This window comes from Populus euphratica, unplaced genomic scaffold (assembly GCF_000495115.2).
Source record: "Populus euphratica unplaced genomic scaffold, PopEup_1.0 scaffold22.1, whole genome shotgun sequence".
In the NCBI taxonomy this organism is placed as follows: domain Eukaryota; kingdom Viridiplantae; phylum Streptophyta; class Magnoliopsida; order Malpighiales; family Salicaceae; genus Populus; species Populus euphratica.
Genome location: NW_011499863.1, coordinates 629334 through 640364, shown reverse-complemented (window position 1 = coordinate 640364; position 11031 = coordinate 629334). Strand labels below are relative to the sequence as shown.

At 37.0% G+C, this 11031-nt stretch overlaps 2 protein-coding genes across 2 annotated transcripts; one reads left to right on the top strand and one right to left on the bottom strand.

Annotated features, from left to right (window-relative positions):
• Positions 1 to 1692: 1692 nt before the first annotated feature.
• On the top strand, positions 1693 to 2424 carry LOC105125337 (calcium-binding protein CML38-like). The gene has a single exon (XM_011025741.1). It carries the CDS (start codon positions 1875 to 1877, stop codon positions 2295 to 2297), a length of 423 nt encoding a protein of 140 aa, XP_011024043.1. The 5' UTR covers positions 1693 to 1874; the 3' UTR covers positions 2298 to 2424.
• A 2354-nt stretch (positions 2425 to 4778) lies between these two features.
• LOC105125336 (conserved oligomeric Golgi complex subunit 2-like) lies at positions 4779 to 10287 on the bottom strand. The gene is made up of 12 exons (XM_011025740.1): positions 9716 to 10287; positions 9258 to 9452; positions 8776 to 9112; positions 8100 to 8261; positions 7851 to 7950; positions 7507 to 7722; positions 7249 to 7357; positions 6484 to 6684; positions 6183 to 6290; positions 5516 to 5641; positions 5296 to 5430; positions 4779 to 5139 (listed from the first exon to the last, which is right to left on the bottom strand). The coding sequence occupies exons 1-12, from the start codon at positions 10184 to 10186 to the stop codon at positions 5026 to 5028; spliced, it is 2274 nt and encodes a 757-aa protein (XP_011024042.1). The 5' UTR covers positions 10187 to 10287; the 3' UTR covers positions 4779 to 5025.
• Between the last annotated feature and the right edge of the window lie 744 nt (positions 10288 to 11031).

The following is an 11031-nucleotide window of genomic DNA, read 5'->3' as shown; positions in this document are numbered from 1 at the left end:
TCTAACACCTATTCAACATTATTTGCAAAATTTCTCTTGTTCGTTATATAAAGCTACTTTCTTTTTATATAGAAACATAACCGTTTAAGAAAGATAAGCATACAAAAAAAAATAACCACGTTACCTACAGCTTCAAATTAGTTGAGGCGCCACCACATTAATAAAAAAAATAATAATAAAAGTGCATGTTGAACATTAATAAATAAGTCATCCAGAAAGCTTAAGAACTGGGTTATGGTGACTGTGGACTTGCATTTCCAGCTCATTGTTAATAATTATTCTGGTTACGGCCTCATGAATCGAATCATATCATAGTATAAGATCTGACTCGGAAGTTGACCCGGTCAAGAAGCTGAGTGCTAAGTTACATGGGTTGACTCGCGTCAACGAAAAAAATTAAAGGAATTAATGCAAAATCTATGTGCAGCTTCTCTCCAATCCTTCTCATCTGTATCCATGCAAATCATAGGCAGGAATTAATTCAAGGAAAGCCCTTCAAAAGATGGAATGGCCAGTTACAAGCTGCATCCTTTTCTTCAACTCCCCTTCTACACGCATAAACATACAAAAATATGGTATAAATTAAAGAAAAGCAAGGAAGTTGGTAGAACTTGAAGAGCAACTTTGAATGCATCTTTTCTCCCCCAGTCTTCAATCACCAGAAAGGAAAGTGACCCATCAATTTTTGCAGCTTGTTCAAACCTTTAAAGCTCTGCATGTGTCCAGATCAAACACAAACCAAAACTACTAATCATCAAGTTGCTAAAAATTCTTTAAAATCAATATTATTGCAGATGAACAACAAGCTTTGTGAATAACAATTCTTTAAAATCACAACACAAGTTGCTAAAAACTAATTAATTATATTAATGCAGCTGAATAGTGCAGGAATTCTAAGAGATTTGCAAGCCAAATTAGAAAAATATGTTATGAGCCAAGCTAATAGCAGATGAGGCAAGCTAATTGTCATCTTTTCAATCTTGGTTGCTAATATGATTGGGGTGTGTTTACCATTATTTTCACAAACTGAAGATGCTCCATGAAGAAACCAACCTCTTTGCAAGCTCAAAAGATTTAAATGACCTGAAGACAACATTTAAAATTAAAAGAATACACGATCCTTACCTTGGCTTGAAAATTTTACGAAAGCAATGGCCTCATCTACTTGGATTACAGATACCAGATCTCTTGATTTTTCAAGCTTCAGAGAAAAAAAATTTGGGCAGAAAAATGGTTCTTTCCTTTCGCTGATTGTAAAGTTACTCTATATATAAGCCGGGTCTCATCCGGATTCGACTGGGTTGCCTGGATTATGGATCGATCTGTCAGTTCAATTGGATTTCACCAGTTTTTTTTTCCAGTCTTTTACCTAACTCGAATCAGTTTAATTACTGAATCAACCGAATCTTGGATAAACCTGCCGGCCGATCCAGGTTTAATAACAATGAAGCGAACACGACATGTACTTAAAACTCTAGTGTTAAGAAATTAGACCGAAGTGCCTACGCAGTAAGACATAAATTGTCTAGGCGTTGACCACGACCCATTATTCTTTTACACAGTGAATTCTCCGAGTGCGGTCAGGTTCCTCCTCCTTGCCTGTAAAATACTAAATTATTGCAGCCACGGCATTCTTATTCTCTTTTCATCACTTTCTCTAGTTTGAACTTTCTTTTGTTGGATTTAGAAATTCGTCAATACAACTTCTTCCTCGGGTGATGGAGATCGTAGGTCCAAAGACCTTGTAAGCGGAACACGGCCTTCAAATTTATAAATAGGAATGTTTAATTCTCCATTTCGTATCGAGAAGTATCTGTCATTTGCATGCAAAACAAGTCAACCTGTTCGCTGTCATCTTAGGTCGATAGTCTAACATGGTTAACGCTAGAGAATTTGAAGTTGTTTTTCGCCACCTTGATGAGAATGGTGATGGGAAGGTTTCACCATCTGAGTTAAGTCGTCGTCTAGGTTTGATTGCAGGAGAGTTTCTCGTGAAGGAGGCAGAACTTGCTGTAGAGTCGTTGGACTCAGACGGAGATGGCTTGTTGGGATTGGAAGATCTTGTTAGACTAATGGAAGCTGGAGGTGAAGAAGAGAAGTTGCACGATTTGAGAGAGGCTTTTCGCTTGTATGATATGGATAATTGTGGGTTTATCAGAGCCAAGGACTTGAAAACAATGCTTGGTAGACTTGGAGAGTCAAGATCAATTGATGAATGCGAAGTGATGATAAACAAGTTTGACCTTAACGGGGATGGTGTTCTTAGCTTTGAAGAATTTATGATTATGATGAAATGATGTTCTTAGAATCTTATGTATTGTATTATAGCATATCATGCTCTTCACCAGTTGTTTCTTTTATGTGATTCTTGGGTTCTTCATTTCTTGTAAGTTGTAAACATAATGAAAGTTTCTTTTATTGTTTAGAGGTCACATTTTTCATGAATTTTCCTTTTATATTTCATTTGTTATAACGGTTACAGATGAAGAAAATCTGTGAAAGAAAAGTACATGTAAACTTCTCCAGGGCTGTGATGTATTTGTGAAAGTTGATGAATACGCAGCCTGGTCTGTTTCTTGATCGAGGACAACAAAGTCCAGAAATGCCAGCCAAGAAGCCAACTGTTGTTAAGCAATCGGCATTATCAATGCACTTGTTCCAACATCAACTTTGTTGTCTGCGATCTCTCATTCTGTTCTTTAATTTCTTGTTCTTGTTTTCTTGAGGTATATTCTTTTTTCCAGCTTAAACTAAAAGTAACCTTTCATTTCCTCTTCTTGCCTTTCTCCTCTTGTGGAATTTTAAAATTAAAGAAAGAAAATTGAAGCATCGTGAAGAAAGGGCCTTCTCAGTGAAAATGGATTGCGGTGTTTCAGCCGGTGAAGCACCAAACTCCATGTTTACCAGGAAAGTCCTGCCAAAGCAGATAAGCCAGCCAAAAACAGCTTGGATTCTGATCTATCAACCATGGAGCTGCTGGTGATGGATTCTCAAGACACTGGTGTTTCAATCGATGAGATACTGAATTCATCTTCGAGCAGTGAAATGGACAAGGTTTCTATGCCATCCTCTTCTAATGGAAGTCCAGTCAATACAAATAATTCTACTGATGAAAACAGTCTGGAGTCTGTTCAGTCTTTGTCAGCACCACCTTCAACAAATTCGCAGGCATTGGTGTTTCGGTCAATGGAACACTGAAATCAGACACGAGTAATGGAACAGACAAAGCATCTATGCGATCTTCTTCCAAGGAAAGTCTGGTCATTACAGATGATCAATTGGTTGAAAACAGCTTGGATGTTGATTAGACTTCCGTAGTGCTTCCCGAGACAAATTTCCGTGGCATCGATGTTTCAGTCAGTGAAACACTGAGCTCATCAAGCAATGAAACCTACAAGGTTTCTAATTCATCTTATTCCATGGAAAGTCCTGTCATTGCGGATAATTGCCAAATACAATTTGAATTCTGATTAGTCTTCCGCAGCATCACCAGTGAAAAAATCCCAGCACATTGGTATGAATGGTTAAACTTCTGTGGCAACTTGATCAATGATTCATATGCATTTTTCAAAGCTTAGTCAAAATTATTCAGTAAAATGTTCAGATCATGATTTCGTGAACGTATGTCCCAAGTAAAAAGTCCGTATCATATGAACCTCTGCATACTGGAAAACGAAATCAATAGATGTTGACTACTCTATGTTTTCTACTCTCTTTACAATCTAATGTTCAATTTCGCAGTTCTTGGTTTGGGTTTGCAAGCTGCTTATATAAATAAATCGTACTTCCATTTTTTTGCAGTTAGCAACAAGCCTCGCTAGGATCAGACTCTGATGATGTTTTCTTCAGTGTCAAAGGTGGTAAGATATTGTTCCTCGTTTTCTTCAGTGTCAAAGGTGGTAAGATACTGTTCCTCCTTAATTTCTTCAAATCTCTTTCTTGTCTCGATATCAAGTGCAAATGAGTTCAAGCATGCTCCAAGAATTTCAGGTTCCATGACCTGAAAAACAGCACCCTCCACAAGCTCTATGAGAAATAAATTTTATTGATCTTATACCCTCTGTTCTATGCGGTTAGCTCTATCACGTGGCAGGAAGGATAATAGCCAGAAAACACATCAATCACCCAAGAGAATTGCCACTTTCTGGCAATTTTCTGTTGGTGAAATACTACTCGTTGGCAGTTGAGATCAGGTTTTGACCATCTCCAATTTTTTGTTATTAACATTCAGGTTATAGCAATGCTTCGTGCCGCCAAAGCAGCATGAAGGGATCACCCCAACTTGACGAAATAAGCGGGTTCCAAACAGGAGCCTTGTCCAACGTAGGGAAGGGAGAAACATGTTGAGCTAAAGATGGCAGCCTGCCATGTATAACCTAAAGGAACTTCAACTGTGCCTAGAGAATACCCTCGAGTTCTCAACAGTAGAGCGCCATATGTTACTGGCAATCTTAAGCAGGAAAACGCAGTCAGAGCTAACTGCTGCTTTCCATGTTGGAGCCCAGGCCATGGTTCCCAGGAGAGGAAAAGGCAAACCCCTCCTAGAAGTCAAAGATAGCCAAAAGTCGGGTACAGCGTAAATTGGTTTGAATGCGCCACGCACAAAATGGGAAAGCCTGCGTTTCTTACCTGGTACAGCACAATAATTTTGACTGTATATAACTCATTTTTTTATAGCATTTAACTCATTTTTTGATAGCATTTGTGAATGGAAACAGTCGTCGCCACCTAGTAAACCACAATAGTTTTGACTGTATATAAGATGACAGTGGAGTTAATGAAGAGAATTAACCATAATATTAGAATTGCTTCATTAAACAAATCGAAGTTGCCAGTACAAAATTATCTCAAAAAAAGAAGGGGAAAAAAACCTAGCAATGAATGTCCGAGAGCCTAGGATATTTTTATGGAGTAAAACCAAAAAACAAAATGCACTTCTCTGAACTCAATTTACAGAATACATATGTATATTGAACTGATAAATGAAAGTAGGGGTGAGAAACTGCTAGCAAGCAATGCCAACTCTCACAAATTAATCACATTTTGTCTATCTAGAGGAGCGACACATTGCCACAAGGATTGAAAAGCTGGAATTTCTTTTGCATCAACCCCAAGGGTGGAGAGGTTGCGTCCATACTCCTGGTAAATTACATGCACATAAGTCCACTAGAGCAAGATCATTTTAATTCCAAAACAGACACCAACTGTTCCTCTGTGTGCGGAAGTGCCTAGCTGTATGCATGCTTGTGCTTACGGGTGTGTGACCTTGGGTTAAAGACAATGGACAATGCTCACCTGAATATCAAGGAAATATTGCATACATAGCTTGTCAGTATCAGATACAGTGGGGTCTGAGACATCTGAGCTCACTCCAGTTCGTCTTTGGGCACCCTTCTTTAATCTCTGGAGTGAAGATTCTGTCTTCCTAGCCTGAGCATGACAAACGACATATTAAAGTCGAGAATCTCAAAATAAAGGCCGAGTCAGAAAAAAACAATTTAATTCAGACACTAACCACATTGACGATTTCAGCAACCATGTCATAATAACGACCAGTAATTGCAGTAGCAGCACCATGCCGTAACTCATTCATAGTCTCCTTAGTCAAATATGGGCTATGTTTCTCTGTATCCAGAAAATCCTAGAAGCAAAGTCATGGGGTCAATGCAAAGTTTATAATAAAACTAATCCATGATGATATCAGTAGGTTTGAAGCTCATGTTAAAATATATTGACATAGGACAAGCTACATGCCTACATCTACAGAAGGCTGGAGCCAGAGCCCAAAAAAGAGGAGTCAAGGCAGAATATGTAATGACTGAAGAATTATATAAGAGCAGAAATCAAATAGTAAGTAGTTTAACAACATTAGATCTAACAGTTAATATTAGTGAAAGTAAATGAATTTTTTTCTTCGAATAAAAAGTGAATGAGTTTATCAAGCCTTGAAAGATCAGGTACTACCTTGTAATGATCATTTGTGATGAGCAACTGAGCCAAGCAAGCATTTGCACATGCATGATTATTAATTCAGTGGGAGTGTTGTGTCCATGGTCACCCATGCACATATACTTCGACAGTGTGGAAGGAGGTCTCACAGACTAATGAGTTTACCAGCCACATCTAAGGAGTGCTATTTAAAGGGTAATGCAACAGTTACAAGCAAAGAAGAATATATATACCTTCTTTAATGGAGTTAACAATCCTGATACGTAGAGTGAATGTCTGGTAGGAATAGGCTTATTAGTCATCCTGAAAGTCGTAGCAATTGCCTTCACATCTTTCAAGCCCTGTGCAAAAAACTTTGTTACTAAATATTCAAAACACTAATTGAACTGAGCCAGGAATAATGTTTCAATATGTTGAATTACTAGCAATGAAGAACTTTTATGGAAATATCACATCTAGAAAAGATTCAGAGAAGACTCAAGGCAGAAGGAAGCCAAGCATTCTCAAATAATGTCAATCCCAATTACAGCTCACCTTAACAGCCTCATCAACCAGTGACTCTGTGATTGCATTGATAACTAGAGGTATTAAACCATTTAATGACTTCCCACCCTGTAAAATGCTTTGTTTTACTAGATCGAGTATGTCGATGGAACATGAAGATAGAAGCTGAAGTACATCATCAAGGTAACCTCCACAAACCTCTGTGACCAGACAACTTATATCATGAATAATCTGCAAATCAAAGAACCTCTATAAAAACACTGGTTAAGCACAAGCATGATCATTCATGCATATGACATTAATACAGCTAATAAATGTGGCAACTATTATATAGGAATGTTTTCTAAATCACAGTAACAAGACAATTAAAACATTTCATGCACACTACTATCATCACAATAAATAGTTATAATATAATATAATATGGTGCAGGTTGCTTCCTTAGCTGATAAAATAAACTAGGTAAAGAAGTTACTCTCTTTAGCATCATTCTTCAAGTAATGTGAAAAATAAAGTTTCAGTAGTGGGATGAAGGTTCACAGAGAGCAAGTCTAACTTCATGTCTCACTTATGCAAATTATATGTCTCACTTGAGAGCAAGGCCAAGCTTTATATATGTACATGTACAAGGGATGGTTCGCACCAGCCAGGTACACACTAGACTGCAAAATGGATCGGAGTAGGGTGTGTAAATCTATGACATATCAAGAATACAACATTCTTCTGATCGTGATTCCAAGTTTCATATTCATGTCACAAAAGAGACAAATAGTAGAATCATGACATGACACTTACATAGAGAAAATCACTGGGAACAGCTGAAGCTGCCCATTCATATCCAGAGTTGGAGCTGGTATTACCCGTCTTACGAGCATCCAGACCAGATGACAACCAATTTGAGAATCTGAAAAACATTTGTGAGTAGTTACTCAGCAAAATGATTATAGATACTCTTTTAAAAATATTAAAAAAAGAAAAGTATTCAGTCATATAACAGCAGTCAATCATTGATACATCATCTGAATGGACTCCTCCATTCTCAATCAAACTGACCTTGAAAGAAGCTGCAATGTTAAGCGAAGAAACTTGTCAGCACATGAGAAAATGAGAACATCTTCTCTCCAGCAAGATCTCAGGCTCTCCAAAAGAGTGATACTTTGTTTTAATGTTAAATCTTGGGAATTCCAATGGCCAGAATGTGAATTGTGAACCGGAATAAGACTGGTTGCTGCAAGTGCAGATTCCAGAGCACCAGCTATTTCCTGGAACCTGTCTTAATCAGATGCAAGATCAGCCTCGTGACATGATGTACTAGTGCACAAAATGAATTTAGACCAACAGCAATGTCGGCTCAAAATAAACTTTGAAAGACAATTTCAAGAAGCCATGCTGCATACCTCAAAGAGAAATAAACCCCAACATTCCATTGCTTCATGAACTCATTGTAGATGGCTTCAGCTCGAAATTTAGTAACAGAAGATCTGGATGGACAATAGCCTTGCATGAAAATTGGATGTGATAAGTACAGTGAACATCATATATTTTTTAATAATCAAACAGTATAATCATATCAGCCGGCAACTCTCTTAGTCCTAAGGGAGTAATATAAAACAGAACTAAGTGGGAAAAAAAGTGTCATGTGCTACCTTCAAGATGAGCCAAGAAGTCTAGACTTGATTTGTAATTCATCAAGAATTCAGTTGGTCTTCCAGGGGAAAAGGCACCTGGTTTTCCCTTTTGAATTGCAGAGAGAACCTCTTTCAGAATTGAATTAGCCAAGAAGTCAAAAACATGCAACCCCGAATTTTCTGAACAGAAATAAAAAAAAAAAAAAAACAATAAGTTGCATTCAGAGTGAGCATATTTATGTGCATGTCTTCAGGATGAAGGGGGTAAAGGTTATGAAAAAAGTATATGCACCAAAATGAGAGCAGGATAAATTGCAAGTATACAAGTAAATAGAAATTATTCATCAGGGGCTCAGCAACTTCAATGCTTGATGTAAAAATAACTGTTCATTGAACAAGCATGTACCTAGAACATGCAAGTTAAACAGAGTGACTGCGGGGGAAGAGTTAACACCAAAAAAAATCACACAAACTCGGACAACTTGGCCTTCCATGCAATTGAGACCAGTGACTATGGTAAGAAGTAATGCAGCTTGGAACAGAGGCACCACAAGAGAAAGATGTTGACAAGGATTGATAACTCAACTCCAGGCCCAAAACAAAACATTAATGTTTTTTTTGAAAGGCCAGATAATTAGAACGAGGCTTCACCAGGTTGTAGGGGTGAAAGTGATAAAATAGATATAGAAAATACCTGCAGAAGATATTTCCAAAAGGAATTTACAGTCCTTGTTGATACATGTCTTGATTTCTTGATAATCACTTTCAAGTCCATCTCCAGATGCCCCAACAGCCACTCCTGATGGTCCATGTGGAATGATCTTCTGTACTAATGGAGCCACAACAGTCGTGCGGAAGATATCTTCTGCGCTGCTGGTGTTATCAATAGCCGCATATGCACGTAAACAATTATAGATTACACTTTCATCCCGGTGTTCCAGCCCATCTACAAAACAATGTCCCAAACTTGCGTCCAACAATAGGCTCGCACTTTGAATCCTCTTCTCCATGTTCTGAATGAAAGGGAGGTTCTGTACTGGCATAACAGAGAAAAGACATGAGCACAAATTGTACAACCTCCAACGAAAATATTACTCACTTAAATACAATTTATGAATTGTACAACGTTTGCTTCTACAAGCAAAAAAAAAAAACATTAGAATAAGAAAAACAGACCTGTGCATGAGCAATGTAGAACTTAAGTCGATTCATCTCGCTGGCAATTCTCTCCAAAAGCATGCTTTGAGTCTCTCTCACATTCGTTCCATTCTCAATGCTGCCATTGCTCACAACATTCTTTTCCACCAAATTCACATCTCCATTCGACCAATCAGCAGGAACACTAGGTAGCTCCTTTATCAATTTCTCAACCTGCACTCGTCAAAATATACAACTAGGAATTACTAAAAAAATGAAACAACAATTCAGTATGTTGAAAAACCTAATAAGCAAAACAGACCCTTTAATTATCAATTCCAATTCTACATGCTTCTAAGATCTAGCATCTTTCCACTCTACAAAACGCACTCATTCTCCAAACGAAATTCCAATTCTACACAAATTGTAGTTAGATCTAGTACATTAGACAGTATTTCCAAAACAACGGAATCCAATCAAACGAAACGATCTTATACCTTAGAAACAACATGAAACGTATCCAACAGCAACTCCAAAACCTCTCTGGTGGCCGCCGCCTCCGATCTCTGCTCCAATCCGTTCTTCAAAGCCACAAGAGACGACTCCACACTCCCTCTAAACCCTTCAATCTTCTCTCGGAGCTCCAATAACGGAGCCCGCATCCGAACGACAGCAGAGTCCACATCAACAAGTTTGGTACTTAAATTAACAAAATCCGCGTAATCACGGTTGATTAAATCGATTAGTTCGTGGTTTAGGGAAGTTAAGTGTGCTTGGAGTTCCGATCGGAGAGTGTCGAAGGGGACAAAAGTTCGGAGCTCCGAAATGTAAGAATCGGAGTCAAAATTTGGAGAGAGGAAAAGGTCCGGTTTGAACCATAATGGGTGGGAATCCAGTGGGTCCGAGAAGAGATAGGCATTGGATCTTGAAGGTGGCGGTGGTGGTGTTTGGATCGGATCCACTGCCATTTTGGATGCACGTAGAGAGGGAGAAATTTCGTGTGATATGGTTTGTTTAGGCTATTTATGTAGCGAGAGAGAGAGAGAGAGAGACAGGTGGGCGTTCGTTTATTTTGTAGAAAACCTAAACTTGATCCTCCAACTATGTATTTATTATCAATGTAGTTCCTAAATAGAATAGATTTTTTCTTCTTCTTGTGATAAATGAGATGATTGCAAATTCCCCGAAACTTAATATTATGTGATTCTTTTAAAAATGTTATTAATTAAAAATTAACTATAGGGAAGGTCAGCACTTTATTACGGGTCTTATTAAATTTTTTCTAGTATAGAAAATATACATAGATAATGATAATGATAGTATTTTTATTGAAGCAAGAAGAATTTGGTACTTAGTCATTGATTTTAATGGATTTAATAAGCTTAATTAATTTAACAATATAATTATATTAAAATCTAATGATGATAAAAAAATATCTAATAAAAAAATTAAATACTTGTAAATAATATGAAAAGATATTTTCTATTTTTAAAATATTTTAACAATTTTATTTGATAACAAAATAAAAATTAAATAAAAACAAGATAAATTTATTAAAAAAAATAAAAAAAATCTAAAACTCAATTACTAGAAAATAAAATATTGAAAAATCAATTTAAAAAAAAAACTAAAGAACTTGACTCTAGTTAACATGCAAAACTCACATCTCATTTGTGAGATCGAGACAATAGCATACAAAAAAAAAATAAAGATCAACTCTTAAAAAAACTAATTAATGAAAGGCAAAATTTAAAAAAAAAAAAACAATAATAAAACATTGAAAAAAAAACCTTGAGTCAATTGGAGTTAACTC

Bases quoted from the DNA above. Each gene is read 5' to 3' on its own strand.
- LOC105125336 (XM_011025740.1), bottom strand. From the start codon at position 10,186: ATGGCAGTGGATCCGATCCAAACACCACCACCGCCACCTTCAAGATCC. The intron at 6,685-7,248 runs GTAAGTGTCATG...TTTGATTTGCAG, and splicing joins TTCCCAGTGATTTTCTCTAT to ATTATTCATGATATAAGTTG. The intron at 5,431-5,515 runs GTTAGTGTCTGA...TGTCATGCTCAG, and splicing joins TTGCTGAAATCGTCAATGTG to GCTAGGAAGACAGAATCTTC.
- LOC105125337 (XM_011025741.1), top strand. From the start codon at position 1,875: ATGGTTAACGCTAGAGAATTTGAAGTTGTTTTTCGCCACCTTGATGAG.